The 23,644-nt window shown below is 34.8% G+C and overlaps 1 protein-coding gene across 27 annotated transcripts in view; it reads left to right on the top strand.

Moving 5' to 3' along the window:
* The window catches only part of LOC134255284 (uncharacterized), a 60,679-nt gene that overhangs the window by 13,253 nt on the left and 23,782 nt on the right, over positions 1–23,644 (top strand). For 4 of the 27 annotated variants that reach the window (XM_062737814.1, XM_062737813.1, XM_062737809.1 and 1 more), the window contains 3 exons: positions 18,319–18,384; positions 19,315–19,383; positions 19,532–20,428. In XM_062737814.1, coding sequence (XP_062593798.1) covers positions 19,600–20,428 — 829 coding nt within the window. In that variant the 5' untranslated portion in view covers positions 18,319–18,384; positions 19,315–19,383; positions 19,532–19,599. Of the gene's footprint in view, positions 1–14,924; positions 14,991–16,065; positions 16,132–17,177; positions 17,244–18,318; positions 18,385–19,314; positions 19,384–19,531; positions 20,429–23,644 lie in introns of all 27 variants that reach the window. The other 23 variants (XM_062737810.1, XM_062737808.1, XM_062737815.1 and 20 more) reach the window with 13 other exon arrangements.

Here is a 23,644-nt window from a genome sequence, read left to right as displayed (position 1 = left end):
AACTGCATCAAGACTTTTGACTTTGACCTTTCTTTCACCTTGACCTCAGTTTTTGTGTTTAGCTCAGTTTAAAAAAAACATTCAGGATAGTGATGTCAAATTTTAGATGATGATTAACATACAATGAGAGCAATTAAATTGGATATACATTTTTTGATCTCAACCATGCCTTTGACCTTGACTTCGCTTTTCTGAGATTGGTGTTTACCCGGTAGCTTGGTTTTAAGAAACTCATTCAAGATAATTTTATCAAACACCATGGTGTTAGATTTTGTTGAGAGCTATGCATCTGCATCATCTTTTCAACCATGACCTTTCTTGTGACATATTTTTTCTTGAAAAGTGTTTAGCTCAGTTTTAAAGAAACCATTCAGGATAGTGTAATCAATCTTCATATGCTGATATTGATACATACTGATGAGAGCTTTTCAACTGTTACCCCGGTACTTTAACTTTTCCTTAGACCATGACCTCACTTTTCTTAAATAACTGTCAAACTATATGCTGATACTCACAGAAGCTATTCATCAACATTAACATTAACATCAACATTGTTTTAAAGAATAATATTAAAGGTGCAATCCCTCACTTCTTCGTGTTTAAATATAGAAATAAAAGATTAATTATAATATGCTAAATTAGAAGTGATATTTGGACGAGGCTAAGAAAATGTGATGGAAGGTGAGGCTTCTCCAACCTACTGAATTTTCTGCTCAAGTGTTTTGTTTATCCTGCAGCATTCATAAAGATGCAATAAGTATGGAGTTGTGTAACACTTTTTGACCTGATTGACTATTTATCTAATAAATTTAACATTTTATGTTTGAATTAGGATTCATATATTGTAGGGAAATGACGTGTTTATAAAATAAGGAATCTTAATTGAAAACAAGTCAGACAAGTTTGCATATGCATGGGGACATATTTTTAATTTGATATCAGAACTTCAACTCTCAACGCAAGTCCTATCCTAGGCCCAAATTTAATTATGCCCTATGATCAGTAGATCAGTATATTGTTTTTGTCCATCCTGTTTGTCTGTTGTCAAAGTTCTTTAACCTTCACCACAACTTTTGAACCATGAGAGATAGAGACTTCATATTTAGTATGCATACTCCATCAATAAAACTCTTTTAAATGACATCAAAGTCAATGACCTTGTGACATTGACTGTGACCTATATGCTAAAAATAGCTTTTTTGCACATTCACCATAACTTTTGAACCATTAAAGGTAGAGACTTTATATTTGGTATGCATACTCCACTAATAAAGTTCTTTCAAATGACACCAAGGTCATGACCTTGACTGACCTATATGCTAGAATAGCTTTTTAGAACTTTAAACACAACTTTTGAACCATGAGAGATAGAGATTTCATATTTGGTATGCTTACTTCACTGATTACATTCTTTCAAATGACACTAAGTTCAATGACCTTGTGACCTTTACTGGGACTTATCTACTAAAAATATTTCTTTGAAGTTTGTTGCCGCTGGGAGAATAGTGTTTCACAAACATATCTTGTTTTGTTTTTTTATTTTAGAGATATAATTGAAAAATAAGTATTTCTGAAGGAATAGTAATACTGATTGAATTTTTTGTATATTTTAAAGAAATTGGATGATGCCTCGCAAAAAGAACTGGAGGATGGGACTGGTGAAGATGGGGAACCAGAGTCGTGGCAGAAGTGACAATAGACTTGTGGATACTAGCCACGTAAAAAATAGTACGAAAGACCCAACAATTGACTCAACAATTGACGGACTTTTGAGACTCGTGGAAGCTAGCCACGTAAAAAATAGTGCTAAAGACTGGGGGGATACTGCCTCCTTAAAAAGAGTACACGATTTGCCTTCGGGCGCCAGATACAGTGCAAATTCGCCTTCGGGCACCAGAAACAGTGCAAATTCGCCTTCGGGCACCAGTATCATTGCAAATTTGCCTTCGGGCACTATGAACTCTGCCAATATGCCTTTGGATACTACATGTATTAACAATGCAAATTTGTCTTCTGGGTCTCTAAACTATACCTGTTTACCTTCAAAACTTGTAAATTCTGACAGTTTGCCACTTCATTCTATGACATCTAACAATGTGGTATTTTATTCCAAGGATACTGATAATTTTCCTTTAGATTTAAAAAAAGCAAGCGAAAGTTTCTCTTGCCCTGAACAGGCTTCATGTTTGTCTTTCATTGAGAAAAATTTGCCTGTGACAAAATTATTTGCAACAATTAATCAAGCTAGTAATTTATTTCCACCTTTCTCAAGAGGAGTTCAGTGCTTTGATGTCAATCATTTTGAAAAGTGCATCTACTTCAGCAGAACTAGATGAAGTTCTCTTTGCTGCGGATGATTTGTATCGAGTCAGAATTGCAGAATTACAGTCAACTGTTCAACTTGTATCAAAAATGCTACAATTTCAAGAACTTCCCAAGTCTGTTTTTGTGAATGATAACCAGTATGAAATATGCTATCATGAAGAGATCTATGGAACAGTAACTCACATTGATTGGGACAATTCATGCCAAAGTAATAATTTGAAGGCAGGTATTGAGCTACTCTTTAGACGATTCAAACAAGGATTAATTATAGTTGGAGGACTTTGCTCAGCAATATATGTCAATGACAAGAACTGTCCTGTATTTTTTGATTCGCATTCACATGGAGAGGGCGGTCTTTCATCTGCAGATGGTAGGGCTATTAAAATCACTTTTAGTGATATCGATCAACTTGTGGACTATATGTTTGCATTTTATCAAAGTTGCAATATTTCAATGACAAGCCAGTTTGAGATTCAACCAGTGTCTGTAACACAAATAACAAGTGAATCTAATGCGGGAAGCAAACGACCTTCTTTTATTGATAAGTTCTTTGACTTCCAAGAGAATATGTCAAAAAAATGTAACACTTCTGATTCACCTCAAGAAAATCGAACTGAATATATGAGAAATTATATGCGAAAAATAAGAGAAAACTCGCTGATAAAACAGAAGGACAGGGAAAGTAACCTTAGAAGTATGACTAAAGCAAGGCAGAGTAAAGAATTTAAAGAGAAAGAACTTGCTTCAAAAAAAATTGTCAGAGAAAATCCAGAGAGAAAGCAGAAGGATAGAGAAAGTAACCTTAGAAGTATGACCAAAGCAAGACAAAGTAAAGAATTTAAAGAGAAAGAACTTGCCTCAAAAAAATTTGTTAGAGAAAATCCAGAGAGAAAGCAGAAGGATAGAGAAAGTAACCTTAGAAGTATGACTAAAGCAAGGAAGAGTAAAGAATTTAGAGAGAAAGAACTTGCGTCCAAACAAAAAAACAGAGAAAATTCTGTGACAAAACAGAAGGACAGAGAAAGTACATTACAAAGTATGACCAAAGCAAGACAAAGTAAAGAATTTAAAGAGAAAGAACTTGCTTCCAAACAAAAAAACAGAGAAAATTCTGAGACAAAACAGAAGGACAGAGAAAGTACATTACAAAGTATGACCAAAGCAAGACAAAGTAAAGAATTTAAAGAGAAAGAACTTGCTTCCAAACAGAAAAGTAGAGAAAATTCAGAGACAAAGCAGAAGGACAGAGAAAGTACTTTAAAAAGTAAAACTAAATCAAGACAGAGTACAGAATTCTGTTTAAAGGAAAGAGAAGCAAAGAAAAGGAAAAGAGACAATGTAGAGCAGTTGGAGAAGGAACGGCTATGTAAACAGCAAAGTAGAAAAAAATACAGAGAAAAAGAAAGGGAAAATGAAAGAGTTTCTAAGGCTAAAAGAAGGCTTGATACAGAATTCAAAGACAATGAAAACAAAGGGGTGTAGAAAAGGTGTCATGGTAATTCTTTGGAAGATTGCATAGAGAAATTCCATGAACAAGTAAAAATTGGTCCAATTTATGTGTGTACATGTTGTCATCAAACTTGGTTTTTGAAAAGTGTTGTGAAACTAGATTCAACTTGTCTTAGTGCTAGTAGTAAAAGTATCTGTACTGGATTTAGATCAGTCAATGACATTGAATGGCTATGTTTGACCTGTTGTTCAGCTCTGAAAGATGAGAAAATTCCAAAGCTTTCAGTAAAAAATGGAATGAAATGGCCTGAAAAACCAGATGCTTTGAATTTACATCCACTGGAAGAGAGATTAATATCTCAACGAATACCATTTATGCAGATAAGAAAATTACCAAGAGGAGGTCAGATGTCAGTCAAAGGAAATGTTGTAAATGTACCAGTTGATATTCAGCCAACTGTGAATGCCCTTCCAAGACAAATAGATGAGCATGTAACTATAGCTGTAAAACTGAAGAAGAGATTATCTCACAAGTCAGCATGTTTCACTGAAAATGTTCGACCAAATGTTGTAATAAAAGCTTTACAACGGCTTATGAAAAATTCTGAATTGTATAAGAATTCAGGTATAGTGATAGACCATTCTTGGAAAGATGAAATAGAACAAAGTAATGAGGAAACAGTACAAGAACTGATAGGATCTTCAAATGATAGTGATAATCGTGAGACTGAAGGAAATGATGATGGTTTTTGTGAAGTTTCCTCAGATGATTGCATTCAGGGCAATTCTGATACACTTGTAGATGAAGCAGACATTGATACAAATAAACTTTATGTGTTTGCTCCTGGAGAAAACCAAAAACCAATAAGTTTATTTACAGACAAAGATGCAGAATATCTGTGTTTTCCAACAATATTTTGTGGTCAACGCAGAGTTGAAAATGAAGAAAGAGAAGTTCCAGTACACTACAGTGATATTGCAAAATGGGAGTTGCGCAGTGTTGATCGACGAGCAGCACAATCTGTACCTAACATCTTTTTTAAATTGAAGAAAATTCAAATTAAGAAAGTTAGTGACAAAGTTAACTTGGCACTGAGAAGATGTAAATCAGAGGGTAAAAAAATCACTGCAGAACAAGTTTTAAATCCAGCCTCTGCAGAAAAAATTGTAAGATTAAATGAAGGATATTACATATTCAGAACACTTCGAAATTCTCCTGCATATCTTTCATCAAAGAAAAAGGATGTATTTGCCATGATAAGGCAGTTGGGTCTTCCAACCTGGTTTATTTCTCTCTCATCAGCTGATACCAGATGGCAAGATCTGCTCAAAACATTGGCAATGCTAGATGGAAAATCTTTGTCACCAGAAGAACTAGAGGATTTGAATTGGAGTGATAAATCAAAACTAGTTAAACAAGATCCAGTGACATGTGCAAGATTCTTTGACAACAGAGTTCAACTTTTCATCAATACCGTTCTTAAGAGAGTCCTCACAATCCTCTAGGTGTTGTCACTGATGTGTTTCGAAGGGTAGAGTTCCAGAATCGAGGTTCAGCCACATATTCATATGCTGGTATGGACAAGTGATGCTCCAAAGCACAAAGAAAATAGCAATGAGGAAATTGAAGCATATGTAGATAAGTATGTCACATGTGGTATACAGGAAAATGATTCTCAAATGAAGTGCCTTGTAGAGCTTCAAGTACATAAACACTCAAAGACTTGTAAAAAAGGGGGTAAATCTGTGTGCAGATTTGGATTTCCTTTGCCACCCTTGCCCAAAACCATGCTTCTTGAACCCTTGGATGTTGATGTTGAGCATTATAGAAAGTTGTATTCTGATATTCAAAAGAAAATGAATGATTACAAAGATGGTTGTAGTTTAGACTATGAGTCATTCTTACAGACTGTAGTAGAAATGTGTGAGGATGAGTATATAAAATGTATACGAGCATCCCTAAAAGGTCCCAAAGTGTTTCTAAGGAGAAGTCCATCTGAAATGAGAGTGAATTATTACAATACATCAGTGCTAAAGGCTTGGAATGCTAACTTAGATATTCAGTTTGTACTTGATCCTTATGCCTGTGCCACATACATTGTTGCTTACATCAGCAAATCTCAAAGAGGAATAAGTGCTATGCTTGATAAGGCATCTCAAGAAGCTGCAGAGGGAAATATGGATCTTAAGCGCCAAGTTCGACACATTGGAAACAAGTTCTTGAACTTTGTTGAGGTCAGTGCACAAGAAGCAAGTTATTTGATCCTTCAGATGCCACTTACACAAGCTAGTAGAGAGGTTGTTTTTATAAATACCTCACCACCTGAAGACAGAGTTTTCTTACTCAAACATCAAGATGAATTGAATGAGTTACCAAAAGACTCAACTGACATTAAGTCAGATGGTATGATACAGAGATATGCAAGAAGACCAAAGCAACTAGAAAATTGGTGCTTAGCTGATGTTGTTTCTGAGTTGGAAGTCACTTTTCCAAAAGAAATGGAAAAAGATGCGCAAGAAGAAGTGAATGACGATGACCCTGAAGTAGATTCTCAACAGAACATCTTTTCTGATCAGGATGTTTTAGTTCATTTGAAAAATGGGATTAAGATCAGAAGACGAAAAAACAAACGGGTTATAAGATACGTAGGGTACAGCCAAAAAACAAATTCTGAACAGTATTACAGAGAAAGAATTCTTCTCTATCTGCCGTGGAGAAATGAGAATACTGATCTTTTTGGTAGTTGTCAAACTTATGAACAGCATTACATGCAAAAAGCAAGTATAATACAAATGAAGCAAAGGCAGTATGAGCATTTTGTGGATGAATTAGAACAAGCTCGACTTCAAGCTGAAGAAGATCTTGATGATCTGGAGACAGTAGCACCAAATACAGAACATGCTGAGGCAGAAGATGCAGAGATAGGTTCTGAACCATCTGAGGAATTTGTTCATTTTGATCCTGATACAGTTCAACATAGAGATTTTGATATAGGTCCAGATTTGGGTTTGTCCTCAAAAGTAACTGAAACAGAAATGAGTGCTGTCCGAATTCCTGATGAGCAGTATTATAAACTTTTGCAATCCCTGAATACAAAGCAGAGAGAATTTTACAATCATGTGACAAACTGGATTCAAAACAGAGAAGAACCATTGTATGCTTTTCTTACTGGTGGAGCAGGTGCAGGAAAGTCAGTGGTTATTGATGCCATTTTCCAAACATTACACAGAATACTTTACTCAAAAGAAGGAGAAAATCCAGATGATACTAGAATATTACTTTGTGCTCACACTGGCAAAGCTGCATACAACATCAAAGGGACCACTATTGCATCAGCATTTCACAGGAAAATGTATCAAACACAGCAGCACATGGGTGCAGATGAATTGAACTCATTTAGGACAAAGTACCGGAATTTGTCAGTTGTGATAATAGATGAAATTTCAATGGTTGGAAATAATATGCTGACATTTATAAATGATAGACTCCAACAACTTACTGGTAGAAAACAAGACTTTGGTGGTATTAGTATCATAGCTGTAGGTGATTTATATCAGTTACCACCTGTTGGAGACAAGTGGATTTTCAACGACCTTTCTAATCCTGGTCAGAGTTTAGCAACGAATTTGTGGCATGAGCATTTTCATATGCATGAACTAACTGAAATTATGAGACAAAAGGATGACCTCAGATTTGCTGAAATGTTGAATAGACTTCGTGAAAACAAGATGACAGATGAAGACAAAGAACTTATTTCTCAACGCATCATTGGGCAAGACTCGGAAAACTATCCTAAACAGGCTCCTCATCTGTTTATTGAGAACAAGTTTGTCGATTGTTTTAATAACAATTTAATAGAGAACCTCTCAACAGTTACGGTAAATGTAAGAGCAGATACAGATGTATTATCACAGACAAAACTTTCTGCATCAGTGAAATTGAAACTAGTTCAAAATTTACCTGAAAATCCAGCATCTACTGGACAATTAAGAACAAATCTTGTTATTGCTGTGGATATGCTCTATGACATATCAGTGAATCTTGATGTTACAGATGGATTGACAAATGGTGCTTCGTGTGTTGTGAAATACATTGAATATAGACAATCACGATTAAGACCTGCCATAGTATGGGTTCTGTTTGCTGACTCAAGTATAGGTATTTCAAGAAGACATCAATACAACCATTTGTTCAGCACAAATGTGAACACTACATGGACTCCCATATTTGAAGCTAAAAGAACATTTGTTTATAACAGAAAGACCTATGAGAGAGTTCAATTTCCACTCCAACCCTCTGCTGGAAAAACAATTCACAAAGCACAAGGAGCAACACTTTCAAAGGCAGTAATCAGCTTAGCACAGACAAGGCAGCGAAAAATTCCTCACATACATTATGTTGCACTTTCAAGAGTAAGGTAACTTGATGGACTATTCATTCTGGATTTCAACGAAAAATGTCTTTCAAAGGATGAAAATGTTGATAAAGAGATGGAAAGATTGAGAGATAATAGATTGCAGCTCTCATACATACCACTTTACTCAGTATGTAAAGATGTCAAATTTTTGTTCAACAATGCAAGGTCTCTACATAAACACTTCTTTGATATCAAGTCAGAACCAAGTGTTGTAGCTGCAGATGTTATTGGTATAGCTGAATCTTGGCTTTGTGAATCAGATTCTGATGAAGACTTTACTTTAGAGGGTTTTACAATGTTCAGAAATGATGCAAACATTTCCCATACCAGATCACATCATGGCATTGTCATTTATTTGAGGAATCATTTACAGTGTTTGACATACAACTCCTTCACTTCCAAGTCTGTTGAATTTTCCATAATTTCCATTAAGTCGTCCAATACTCCAATACAGTGTGTAGTTTTATATAAGCAGCCTTCTTGTACTCTTCAACATTTTTACGATACCTTGAGGAACATGTTGCTTCCATTTGTTAACAAAGATGAAAAAATTGTGATGATGGGAGATTGTAATTTGGATTTGAATACTGGTCAGTATGGACATTTCCTAAACTTTATGAAAGAAAACTTTGGCTGTGAGCAAGTGATAAACACGGTAACAACAAAAAACAAGACACAGTTAGACCTAATATTTACCAACTTCACTGATATACAAACAGATGTGCTTCAAGCTTATTGGTCTGACCATAATATGATTTATTGTGCTGCAAATAATCCTTAAGCTAGCTAATGATATAGGTGCAGTATCAAAAACCCTCCAGAGCACAACACAGGTAGTTTGTAAATATTTAGTTTCCATTGGAAGCTAAATATTTACAAACTGCCAAGAGTGGTTAGGCAAAATCAAGGGTTGCCACTCATCATCTACCCTATATGTCCCAATAACTCCACTGTATCTTAAAAAAAATACATATGTACATGTACATATATGTACAGTAGTATATAATTTTAAAATTTTAATACATATATTTCCTTATTGGGAAGTTATTGGGACAAAATTGAGTTTAAAAATTGAATGCCCATGAGATGCAATTATTTAGTTTAATATGTATGTAATGTTTGCAAACTTAAAAAAAAACAGGTGAAAACAGTTTACCTTTATTTAATATATAGTGCATACAGTTCAATTTCATCACAGTATTGTTTTCTTGTAACAGGATAATTATGTAGATGTTTGTGTTTTGTAACACAATATGTAAATTTGTATACTTTTGTAATTATTGAACTAAACATCTCAGTCATTTATAAATTGAATGTAATTATGCATGTTCTTTTTTTTTTTTTTGATTGAAATATGAAGGTATATTATAATGAATAATTGTAATGGTTTATATCTGCAAGATTTGATTCAATCAAATATTAAGATATTTTTATAACATGCTTTTAGTGGCCATGCATGCCTCTTAAATTTTACTTGATCTATTAGGTCTGGATGAAATAATACCATCAAATAGCATTTGATATTTTTCCAATGATTTTTTGCTTCTTTTTTAATATTGTTTTAACATTTATTTAAGGGCCCTCTCAACACTAAAGGAAAATTGAGAAAATTATAGTATGTAAAGGTGTAAATCAATACAGAGATTATCTATTACATTTTCATCCTAGGGTACCCATGGATTCAGCCTTAGAAAAAAATATTCAAAGCGAATCCAAGTTTCTTTATTTCAAAGAGAATGAAGTACTCACAAATAAATATTCACTGTTGTTTACTTAACTTTGCAAAGTACTTGCAAATGAAGAGTTCAATCTATTTTTCTTGGTCTATTTAAGTGTAATTGTGAATGGTTGATTTGATCACTCTCACAGATTAGCTGATACTGATAAACTATACATTTCAATTTATTTAGTCTGGATAAAATGGCAGATTATCTGCTTAAAAATACCACAAAATCTGAACTCTTTAGTGTGCAATGCATAGAGGGCTCTTAATGTTTTTGTGTTTGTAAAGTACTTTGTACACTGTGTCTGTTTTGGTAATGCATGTACATGTACATTGTATAATAATCATAAATTCACATTCTATCTCATGGGCATTTAAATTAACATTGATTTCTGAAATAGTAGATTTTACTTATGGTGATTGATATCTATGTCTTGAATTTAAGTATATATTAGAATTTTATAAGTATGTATTTGAATGGAAAAATTTATGTGTTTTACACAGAATTACTAGTTATTGTACAACCCATTGTCAAAAGGGTATATATCTGCAAAGACATTGTGAATAGTTGCCCCTGTGTTGTGAAAAGACTAGCTGATAGCTGTGTTAATGTAGTACTGTTATATCAACATTCCGTTTATAGAAAAGACTATCTCCTGTGTTGCATGTGAAATTTAAAAACCAACATTCCATATTTGAAAAGACGATCTATCATGTTAAATATGAAACTGTTAAACCAGTTACGTTCCATTTCTGAAAAGACTGCCTCCTGTGTTACATGTGAAACTGTTATCTACATTTCTGAAAAGACTGCCTCGTTTCACATGTGAAATTGTAATTAATATATTCTACTTTCTGTTTCTGAAAAGACTGGCTTCCTTAATTTGCTATGTACATTGAATGTGAAACTGTTATTATCTGTTGTACATAATTATATTAATTAAGACTAATCATGTAAATACTTTGTCCAGACTTGTTGCTTAAACATATATTCTTTGGGAGGTCTTCTTATCAAGCCATCCTTATTTTTGCATTACACATGTTACATGTATTTCCAAATCTATATTTTAAATAACTCCATACATGTATATTGAAATTTTATGCAAAAACATAAATAGATATATCTCATAAATTTAGAATCCTTACCGTCATTTACCACAAAAAATAAATTGGAATTTACAGACAACACAATTCAAGAAACTACTACATGTAGTATATATACATAATAAAACACCATTTCTCTGGATTTATCATATCTTATGATTTTAAGATCTATTTTTCTAAAAAAAAAAGTGTTGATAAATGTATTCAGGTCTTTGTAAACAACTTTTAATCTTTCTTTTCGCTTTCGTTATGTAAGATTAAAGAAGTTGTTCTCTACAACCACTGAATACAGCTAAATTTCCTTGAAATATATCAATAACTATCAATTTTCATTATGCAGATATTTTAATTTTTAAAAATTGTAATCAATGTATGTATAAGTTCACTGGTCTAGGTAATCTTTGCATATTTATTGATTTATTTTCTTTGGGGGGAGGGGGGGGGCTGCATTGATTCAAAATGCTTTGGAGCAGAATGATTAAAATGTTGTATTAAATCAGAGACATATAAAACCATGGTTTTATATGTCTCTGTTTAAATTTATTTCTATTGTTTTTGCCATAGTGCATTTACATGTTCATTACATTTTTGATCGCGTTGTAAAAATTTAAGGAAAATTTTATGGTTCAATTTTTACTACTAACATGTATTTGTGCAAATTTTAAAATGTATGTATATATATAAAATTTATGCTTAGTGAACAAATTCAGGTATATGAAAAAAAAAACATGTTCATGTTACTATAATTTTACATTATTTATCTATTTTTATGCTCTAACTGTCTGAAATCACCAAAGACATTAAACATTCACTTTTTTAAAGGTAAGTAGCATAGAAAGAAGGGGGTCAATGGCCAGCCCGTAAAGGGAGGTAAACCTTGCTTCTTTCGGATGATATAGAAATAAAGTGAAGATTGCTTCATACATAGTATGTTTGGTGGTAAAATTTCAGAAAGTAGACCAATTAGGTATTTGCATATTGTTTGAAAATTGAACAAAGTAATTAAAATAATAAATGAATTGTTCACCAAGCTTTCTAAATAAATGCAATGCTATAGTCAATAAATACAATGTCATTATTTCAGTCATTATTGTGCACAATTTAAAAGTCAATTATTGAACCATTGATTGTACTAGTAACATGTTTATAGAAACATGCATTTCAGTGTGTAAATTAAGCAGTGATTTATATTTACATTGATGTTCTCTTTTGCCGTGGAGTCTGCTTTACATTATCTTGTTTTTAAATTTCCCTTACTTTGATTTTTTTGTTTGTTGAGTATAATTGTGCCATATTTTCATTTAAGCTGTTGTACAATTGTAGATACTATGATATAAGATGCTTTCTTTTCAAAATCTGATGTTCTGAATAATTTCATTGCTTAATACATGAAAATCATCATACTGAGTGAATTTAGAACTCCAATAAATCTAATGACTTCTTTTGAATGTTTGATTTTTTATTACAGTATGTTTAAAAGACTGTAAGAAGGGACAAATTTAACATTAATATATATAAGAACCACAAAGTGCAGGATTTATCACTATAGAATTTCAAATTTTAATGTCACACTTTAAGTTTACAGTTGTGACAAAAGTTGTTTAGTATGGATAGAAGGACTCTCTAACTTGCACAGGGTCAGTATTACTCAAGGGTCCCGCATCTTCGTACTGCAAATGCATTGTAAGTTGCATAACAAAGAACATTTCATCATTATGTGATACTTCAATAATGTTCTGCGAAAAATAAAAAAATCTGAAATTCGTGCATTGATGGCACATAATAATGATACAGAATTATTACATGAAAATGAAGCAAGTAGCTTACATAACCCTACTGTAATTCAAGTTTCCTGAGGTAAAGGTGTGTATTTCTTCCTTCATTATTTTGGTTTTACTCAGTTCAGAGACTTGTTTCATGATACTCAGGTGACCTATAAGGCCCATGGGCCTCTTGTTTAAAATATATTTTGACCAACATCACAAAATTTATTTAACTGGCCAAAACTGGCAGATGATGAAATAAGCAATTAAATATTCAACTTTACTATTTGTAAGTATTATGTGTCCAGTAGAAGGAGCCTATTAAGACAGCATAAAAAAAGAATGTACAAATGTTAATAATTGATTTATCAAAAAAAAAAATTATTTCCTTTTCCTTCGGGACTTTTTATTCTCATGTTCATAACTAAACCTAAACATAAAAAAAAAAATGCTGGCCTTATAATGAAGAAAGGGGCCTCTTTCAAAATAGATATTTTCAGGGCTGCTGGGTCAGGGGTACCAAGGGGGTACTTTGACTAAAAATAAATTAATGCTTTGGAATCTGCCCTCGATAAGCAATGGTGCCTCTTTCAAAATTTGTGTATTTAATGGCTTTTGGCTTAAAACACGAACCACATACAATCGCTGGAAAGTTGTTACATGATACTCAGGTGACCTATAAGGCCCGTGGGCCTCTTGTGTTATGTAAATAAAAGAAATTCTTTCATATACATCATTATTTAAGAGCCCATAAATCGCAAGCAAAATGCAAAAAGGGGGGGGGGAGGGGCGGCATCATGCCATCATTTTACAAAAACAGGTTTCATGAATATAAAAACATTTTAGAATTGGCCAACAAAGCTACATATTTTAACTCCATATTAAACGTGAGTACATGTATGTAATAATTTCGATCTCCAAATTATATTAAAAAAATAATTAAAAAAAAAACAGAAACGTTTCACTGAACCATCTTCCTTTTTAGTTTCAAATTGAAGTGGGGAGTTCAGCAGTAATCCTCAGCAATAAATATTATTGTAACTTATTTTTCAGGATTTTTAGGTCACCTGAGTAAACTCAGGTGACCTATTGCTATCCGTTTTTGTCCGTCGTCGTCCGTTGTCTGTCGTCCGTCGTGCGTTAACATTTAAACATTTTCAGCTTCTTCTCTGAAACCACTGAACCAATTTCAACCAAATTTGGCATATAGCATCTATGGGTGAAGGGGAACAAAAATTGTGAATTTCGTGGTACCCGCCCCCCTGGGGCCGGGGGGGGGGGCAAAAACCACTAAAAATAGTGCAATCTTTAAAAGTCTTCTTCTTTACTCCCGGATATCAAGCAGTCAAACTGTTGGTATAATTGTAATCAGCATTGAGTCCTCTACCAAAATTGTGAAATTCATGGCCCCAGGGTCAGGGGTTCTGGTGTTAGGGCGGGGCTCTATTGATTATATAGTGAAAATGCAGTAAGTCTTTAAAAATCTTCTTCTCTGCTCCTGGGTATTAAATAAACAAATTAAGTTCATAGTTATGATGAGCAAGAGTGCCTCTACCAAAATTGTGAAACTCATGGCCCCAGGGTCAGGGGTTCTGGTGTTGGGGCGGGGCTCTATTGATTATATAGTGAAAATGCATTAAATCTTTGAAAATCTTCTTCTCTGCTCCTAGGTTTTAAATAAACTAACTAAGTACATAGTTATGATGAGCAAGAGTGCCTCTACCAAAATTGTGAATTTTATGGCCCCAGGTTCAGGGGTTCTGGTGTTAGGGCGGGGCTCTATATTGATTATATAATGAAAATGCATTAAATCTTTGAAAATCTTCTTCTCTGCTCCTAGGTATTAAATACACTAATTCAGTAAATAATTATGAGGAGCAAGAGTGCCTCTACCAAATTGTGAAATTCATGGCCCCAGGGTCAGGGGTTCTGGTGTTAGGGCAGGGCTCTATTGTTTATATAGTGAAAATGTATTAAATTTTTGAAAATCTTCTTCTCTGCTCCTAGGATTTTAAAGACTTCACAAAATTCAGGTTTACATTTCCATGAATAATCTAAAATATATATTACAATAACATTAGTTTTCAAGACATTGAAGCTATACAGAAATATTTACTCATTGTACTGTGTTGATTTTGACAGGTCTCCCAGGATGTGCTGTTGAAGTATGTAAAGCTAAAGAAGTGGAAGGAGTCACCATTTTGACAGGTTTAACTAATGCCTAAATTAAGTTTTTCAGCTCACGTGAGCCGATCGAAGGCTCAAGTGAGCTTTTCTGATCACATTTTGTCCGGCGTTAGGTCTGTCTGTAAACTTTTCACATTTTCGGTTCTTCTGAAGAACCACTATACCAATTTCAACCAAACTTGCACACAGCATCCTTGGATACTGGGAATTTTGAATTTGTTCAAATCAAGGGTCACACCCTCTTCCAAGGGGAGATAATTATGAATCAGTGTAAAAATTAATTGCATCTTTTAAAAATCTTCTTCTCCAAAACCCTTGGGCCAGGAAAGATGAAACTCATGTTGAAGCATCCTCAGGTAGTGTAGATTCAAGTTTGTTCAAATCAAGACTCCCAGGGATAGGGCAAGGCCATAATTGATGATTAAAGTTTTACATAGGAATGAATACATTGGAAAATCATTTTTTTAAAAACTCTTCTTTTTAAGAACTATAAAGATATGATTGGTCATATCTTTATGTAAGCATCCTTACGTAGAGTTGATTCAAGTTTGTTCAAGTCATGAATGTGAAGTAAGGGGTTAGTAGGGTGGGCCACTATTGGAAATCTATAAATATCAAGGAATTTTTTTCCCCAAGAACAGAAAAGCAATGTTTAATCATATAGATATGGAGGCATTCTCAGGTAGTACAAAGTCATACTGGTTCAAATGGGGGCTACCACGGTTAGGGCTGGGCCACAAGGGGGGGGGGGGGTCAAACGAATAACTAGGGAAAAATCATCTGCTCAAAAACAGTAATGGCATTTGTTGTATGGAAGCATCATCGGGTAGTTGGTAGTTTAAAATTTCAGATCCCCCCATCTAAACTACTCAATACTGAGTGAATTCTGCTTTTTTTCCTAGCTATAGTGCTCAGGTGAGCGATGTGCCCCATGGGCCTCTTGTTTGATATAAGGGGTTGGTATTTTAAAGACTTGACAAAATCCAGGTCTACATTTCCATGAGTAATCTAAAATATATCATACAATAACATTAGTTTTGAAGACATTGAAGCTATTCAGAAATATTTACTTATTGTACTGTGTTGATTTTGACAGGTCTCCCAGGATGTGCTGTTGAAGTATATAAAGCCAAAGAAGGGGAAGAAATCACCATTTTGACAGGTTTAACTAATGCCTAAATTTAGTTTTTTAGCTTTTGAGCTTTTCTGATCACATTTTGCCCGGTATCCGTCTGTCTGTCTGTTCGTAAACTTTTCACATTTTCGACTTCTTCTCATAAACCACTGGGCCAATTTCAACCAAACATGCTACAAAGCATCCTTGGGTAAAGGGGATTTAAGTTTCTTCAAATGAAGGGCCACGCCCTCATTCAAGGGACATAATTGGGAATTAAGGAAAATTTGGTAGGATGTTTTAAAAATCTTCTTCTTAAGAACCACTGTGCCAGGAAAGATGAAACTTATGGGGAAACATCCTCAGGTAGTGTAGATTCAAGTTTGTTCAAATCATGACCCCTGGAGGTAGGGCGGGGCCAAAATGGCCGACCAAAGTTTTACATAGAAATATATAGGAAAATTTTTAAAAAATCTTCTTCTCAAGAATGACAAAGCCATAATTCATCATATTTAATTGGAAGCATCCTCAGGTAGTGTAGCTTCCATTTCCTTCAAATCTTGACCCCCCGGGTAGGGAAGGTCCACAATGGTCGACCAAAGTTTTACATAGAAATATGTAGGAAAATTCTTTAAAAATTTTCTTCTAAAAAATAGCAAGGCCATAATTGATCATATTCATATGGAAGCATCCTCAGGTTGTGCAGATTCAAGTTTGTTCAAACCATGACCCCCAGGGGTAGGGCGGGGCCACAATAGCCGACCAAAGTTTTTCATAGAAATATATAGGAAAAATCTCATCTTCTCAAGAATAGCAAAGCAATAATTGGTCATGGGACTACTTTAAGTACTTTTGGATTTAAACTTTTCAATAATAAACCAATTTGTATTTTTTCCTAGCCATAGTGCTCAGGTGAGCGATGTCGCCAATTGGCCTCTTGTTTAATATTACGGGTTGGTATTTTAAAGACTTGACAAAATTCGGGTCTACATTTACATGAATAATCTAAAATATACTATACAATAACATTAGTCTTTTAAGACACTGAAGCTATACAGAAATATTTACTCATTGTACTGTGTTTACTTTGACAGGTCTCCCAGGATGTGCTTTTGAAGTATGTAAAGCTAAAGAAGTGGAAGAAGTCACCATTTTGACAGGTTTAACTAATGCCTAAATTTAGTTTTTTAGCTTACCTGATCCGTAGGCTCAAGTGAGCTTTTCTGATCACATTTTGTCCGGCGTCCGTCTGTCTGTAAACTTTTCACATTTTCGACTTCTTCTGAAGAACCACTGGGCCAATTTCAACCAAACTTGCTACAAAGCATCCTTGGATGAAGGGGATTCAAATTTGTTTAAATGAAAGGCCAAGCCCTCTTCCAAGGGGAGATAATTATGAATTAGCAAAAAATTAATTGCTACTTTTAAAAATCTTCTTCTCCAAAACCCTTGGGCCAGGAAAGATGAAACTCATGTTGAAGCATCCTCAGGTAGTGTAGATTCAAGTTTGTTCAAATCAAGACCCCCAGGGGTAGGGCGAGGCCACAATTGACGATTAAAGGTTTACATAGGAATGAATACATTGGAAAATCAAATTTTTTAAAACTCTTCTTTTTAAGAACAATAAAGCCATGATTGGTCATATCTTTATGTAAGCATCCTTATGTAGTGTTGATTCAAGTTTGTTCAAGTCATGAATGTGAAGTAGGGGGTGGGTAGGGTGGGCCACAATTGGAAATCTATAAATATCAAGGAATTTTTTTTCCCAAGAAGGGAAATGCAATGTATAATCATATAGATATGGAGGCGTCCTCAGGTAGTACAAAGTCATACTGGTTCAAATGAGGGCTACCATGGTTAGGGCTGGGCCACAATGGGAGGGGGGGGGGTCAAATGAATAAATAGGGAAAAATCATCTGCTCAAAAACAGTAATGGCATTTGTTGTTTGGAAGCATCATCGGGTAGTTGGTAGTTTAAAATTTAACATCCCCCGGTCTAAACTACTCAATACTGAAGTGATTTCTGCTTTTATTTCCTAACCATAGTGCTCAGGTGAGCAATGTGGCCCATGGGCCTCTTTTTAAATATTAGGGGTTGGTATTTTAAAGACTTGACAAAATTTGGGTCTACATTTACATGAATAATCTAAAATATACTATACAATAACATTAGTCTTTTAAGACACTGAAGCTTTACAGAAATATTTACTCATTGTACTGTGTTGATTTTGACAGGTCTCCCAGGATGTGCTGTTGAAGTATGTAAAGCTAAAGAAGAGGAAGAACTCACCATTTTGACAGGTTTAACTAATGCCTAATAACTAAGTCATGTATGTGAAGTAGGGGGTAGGTAGGGTGGGCCACAATTGGAAATTTATAAGTACAATTTACAATAATTTACAATGGGAGGGAGGGGGTCAAATGAATAAATAGGGAAAAATCATCTGCTCAAAAACAGTAATGGCATTTGTTGTATGGAAGCATCATCGGGTAGTTGGTAGTTTAAAATTTCAGATCCCCTCCCCCCATCTAAACTACTCAATACTGAAGTGATTTCTGCTTTTATTTCTTAGCCAGTGAAAAAAAAAAAAAAAAAAAAAACTTTTCTTTCTTAGCCAGTGAGTCCCATGGGAATCCGGGTTAGAATAAGTCCTCAGTACCCCTTGCTTGTCGTAAAAGGCGAATAAATGGGGCGGTCCTTCGGATGAGACCGCATAAACCGAAGCCCCGTGTCACAGCAGGTGTGGCACAATAAAGATCCCTCCCTGCTCAAAGGCTGTAAGTGCCGAGCATAGGCCAAAATTTGCAGCCCTTCACCGGCAATGGTGACGTCTCCATATCAGTGAAATATTCTGGAGAGGGACGTTAAACAGTATACAATCAATCAATCTTAGCCAGTGTGCTCAGGTGAGCGATGTGGCTCATGGGCCTCTTGTTATAACTGTGTTAAAGTACACAGTAATCATACCCATCTATAGAGTCTCATAGTTACTGTAGAACTTTCCTATCTAACACTTTATTGTAATAACTATGAATTAGTAATGGTAAGAATGCAGTTTTTATCATGATTTTTCTTCTGTAAATTATAAAGTTTACAGACTGAATTGTAAATACAATGTTATTGAATGTCAGGTTTTAAATGATTTCATGTTAACATCTGTAAGAATCTGAACTGTTTTCCAGTATGTCACAATTTATATGTGTTTTAATTTATAAATATTGCTTTGTTAGACAGGTTTAATTGAGAACACTTGGAGGCTGCTATGAATGGAGACAAAGCATTGAGAAGCCAGTGTCAAGGTATTTATGTTTATCTGTTAATTCTATTTAATTGTTTAAACACTGTATAAGTTCTTAAAACCCAAACATTTTACAATGAGTACATTTGTTATTTATAAACAGTGTGTTCCTGATGTAGATAATTCTAGAACAGTGTTGTAATTTACAGAGAGATCTCCCTGACTGAAATCCACACAGGATTATAAAGTCACAGGAAAAAGAAGTCTGGTGTCAGTGATGTATGAATACGTGTTACAGAAATCTGTCACCGTGTCTGGTGTTAGTGGGTGTAAACACATTACCCACGTGTCATCAGACCGGGTCTGGATCAGTGATGATGAAGGCAATCTCATCTTAACTAACACGAGAGGTGACATTCTAGATCGTGTGACGGATTTACCTCAATATGGTTATGGAGTACATACTGTGACTCAAAATGGTGATGTGATTTATATAGACAGTGACGATAACATCATAAAACGATCTAAAGATAGAGTAAAGACCACAGTAATACCATACACATCACCATGGGAACCAAAGTGTGTCTACAGCTCCCCCTCCACTGGAGACCTGCTGGTCGGGATGTTTAATAACGATACAAAGACAGCCCAGGTAAACCGTCACACTGACACAGGAGAACACATACAGACCATACAGCACAAAAACAAAGGTCAGGGACTGTATAGATGTCCTAAGTACATCACAGAGAACCGCAAAGGAGATGTTATTGTGTCTGACTGGGACCGTTTTGCTGTAGTGGTGACAAACAGAAGAGGAAGACATCGCTTCTCCTACACAGGTCCTCCATCAGGATCACCACTATGGCCACGTGGAATCTGTACTGACGCGCTGTCACACATCCTGGTGTGTGATGTTTACACCAACACAGTACAGATCATTGATAAAAATGGTCACTACCTGACAGAGATAGATACAGAACAACACGGGATAGACACACCATTCAGCCTGAGTTATGATGACAACACCCGCTCTGTCTGGGTAGGATCATACAACAACAACACAGTGAACATCTACAGACTTATCTATGGAGGGGATAATCTGACTGGTAAGTTATACTGAAGTATTATTATATGTTTGTTTACAATGTTTAGTGTGTATAATATAGAATAGTCATTGTTTTATGTGTAATTACAAGACATTAACCAGGAATTATCATAGTGATAACTTTTAAGTGTAAATACATTACATGGTTAATTGAATTCTAACTTGTGTTATGTAACAAGAAATGTTTTTAAGAAAGGATATTAATAGATAAGTTGTCAAATTAATAATGATTTGATCTTCATATTAGATTTAATTAGACATATTAGAGTTATTTTAATATGTACTTAGTTGTTAACTTTCGTCTTTGTTGTCTTTGACAAACTACACCTGAATTTGTACAGTTTGTCTAATGATTTGTTAACACGGTTAAATAACTCTCATTGATTCTGTCTTCTATTTGGGTTGACATGATATTTTTATATTCCTCTGCTAAATGGTTTGTAGGTTAAATTCATAGATCACTACAAAATAATTGTACAATTGGGGTTCATGAGTGTTGGAGGGGGGGGGGGGGGTGTAATGTCATAGACCTTATCATTAGATAATATATACTTTGAATACGTCATTCAATGTGTTAAAACAAAGTTTAATCACATTGACTACAAACATTTTGTACAGTACTGACAGTTAGATATAGACACCATTGATATTAACACAGCTCTGTCTAGGAATGATGTGTATTTCTGTAGCAGGTGTTCAGTAAATCTACACTGTGTACTGGGGTGACATTTTCATGTATATTACATGGAGATTTTATGGTTTAAATGAAACCAATGCCAGAATTATAGAGTCACATCAGTGTAAACCCCCCACCCTCCCACCCCAACTTCACCACACACACACACACTCCCTCACCCTCTCCCTTCCTCACACACACACACAATTTTTTGGGGGGTAGGTTTTGGTGGGAAGGAGGTGTCACACAGTGTCTCACTTTATCATGCTATTTAATCTTTTTCTTTTAAGTACTGTTTTAGTGAAAAAACCCTTTTTGTTTTGTATTTACACAATGCATTATGTTAAAAAGTGAATAATTCTCAGGAACAAAAATGAAAGAAAACAAGCAAATGTGATGTGATGTGGCCCCTGGGCCTCTTGATAAAACTTCTTAAGGTTGATAAGATGACGCAGTTAGTTTTTAGCTCTACTGGTCAGAGACCAGAAGAGCTTATGCGATAGAAATGCATCCAGCGTCTGTCCGTCTGTCTGTCTGTCTGTAAACAATTTTTCAAAATGCTACTATTCCTACAGTTTTGTTCTAATTTCAATATAACTTGGCACACAAGTAGACTACACTAAGATACATAATTCTGTTTATTGTTTTTTGATTTCGATAAAAGGTGTTGCCGTGGTTACTAAAAGTAGAAATTTCTCTGTAATTCCTTTAAAATGCTACTATTCCTACAGTTTTGGTCTGATTTCAATATAACTTGGCACACAAGTAGACTACACAAAGATACATAATTCTATATATCGGTTTTTGATTTCAGTGAACATTGTTGCTATGGTTACTAAAAATAGAAATTTCTGTAAAATTGTTTCAAAATGCTACTCCTAAAGTTTTGGTCTGATTTCAATATAACTTGGCACACAAGTAGACTGCACTAAGATACATAATTCTATACATAGGGTTTGATTTCAATGAAGGATGTTGCCATGGTTACTAAAAATAGAAATTTCTGTGAATTTTTTTCAAAATGCTACTCCTCGTACAGTTTTAGTCTGATTTCAATATAACTTGGCACACAAGTAGATCACACTAAGATACATAATTCTGTATATCTGTTTTTAATTTCAATGAACGGTGTTGCCGTGGTTACTAAAAATAGAAATTTCTGTAAAATTGTTTCAAAATGCCACTCCTCCTACAGTTTTGGTCTGATTCCAATATAACTTGGCACACAAGTAGACTACAGTAAGATCCATAATTCTGTGTATCTGTTTTTGATATCGATGAATGGTGTTGCCGTGGTTACTAAAAATAGAAATGTCTTTAAAATTGTTTCAAAATGCTAATCCTCCTACAGTTTAAGTCTGATTTCGATATAACTTGGCACACAAGTAGACTACACTAAGAACATAAAGAGATTTTATCAAGGATCATTATTCTATTTATTGCTGTTGTTAAGATTCAATTCCCAACTGCTTAAGTACTTTTCTCTTCCTTGCTATAAGTACAAACCAGTAGAGCTTCAGTCTTGACAGAGACTTCTGGTTTATTAGCAGAATAGCTCACCTGAGCCGAAGTGAGCTTTTCTGATCACATTTTGTCCGGCGTCCATCTCTCTAGCTGTCCGTCCGACTGTAAACTTTTCAAATTTTCAACTTTTTCTTAAGAACCACTGGGTCAATATTAACAAAGCTTGATACAAAGCATCCCTGAGTGATGGGGAATTCAGATTGTCAAAATGAAGGGCCAAGTCCCCTTACAATGGGAGATAATCAAGAAAAGATGAAAATAGGGTGGGGTCATTAAAAAATATTCCTCTTAAGAACCACTTGGCCAGAAAAGTTGAAACTTATGTGGCTGCTTCCTGGGGTAGTGTAGATTCTAAATTATTAAAATCATGACCCCCAGGGGTAGGATGGGGGCACAATAGGGAATCTAAGTTTTATATATAAATATATAGGAAACATCTTTAAAAATCTTCTTCTCAAGAAACACTGGGCAGAAAACCTGACACTTATGTAGAAGCATCCTGGCGAAGTGTAGATTCTAAATTGTTAAAACCATGACCCCGGGGGGGCTGGGGGGGTGGGGGGGGGTAGGGCGGAACCACAATAGGGAATCCAAGTTTAACACTGAAATATGTAGGGAAAATCTTTAGAAATCTTCTCAAGAACCAATGGCAAAGAAAAAATGAAACTTACCTGGAAGTATCCTTAGGAAAGAAAAATTCTAACCTATTAAAATCATGACCCCTGGGGATACTAAGGGCGGGGTCACAGTAGGGGATCCTAGTTTTACATAGAAATGCATACGAAAAATTCTCTAAAAATCATTTTATCAAGAATCAACAGGCCATAAAAGCTGAAACTTGAGTTGAAGCAACATGGGGGTAGTGTTGATTCTAAATTGGCGAAATCATGACCCCCGGGGGGTAGGGCGGGTGTTGCCACATTGACACAATAGGGAATCCACGTTTAACATAGAAATATATAGAAAAAAATTTAGAAATTTTCTTTCCAAGAACCACTGAGCCAGTAAAGCTGAAAT

Source organism: Saccostrea cucullata, unplaced genomic scaffold (genome assembly GCF_032062105.1).
Source record: "Saccostrea cucullata isolate Sc308-1 unplaced genomic scaffold, CSIRO_AGI_Scuc_v1 ctg1728, whole genome shotgun sequence".
Taxonomy (NCBI): Eukaryota; Metazoa; Mollusca; class Bivalvia; order Ostreida; family Ostreidae; genus Saccostrea; species Saccostrea cuccullata.
Note: the sequence above shows the minus strand (reverse complement) of the source record. Positions and strands in the feature narration are given on the sequence as shown.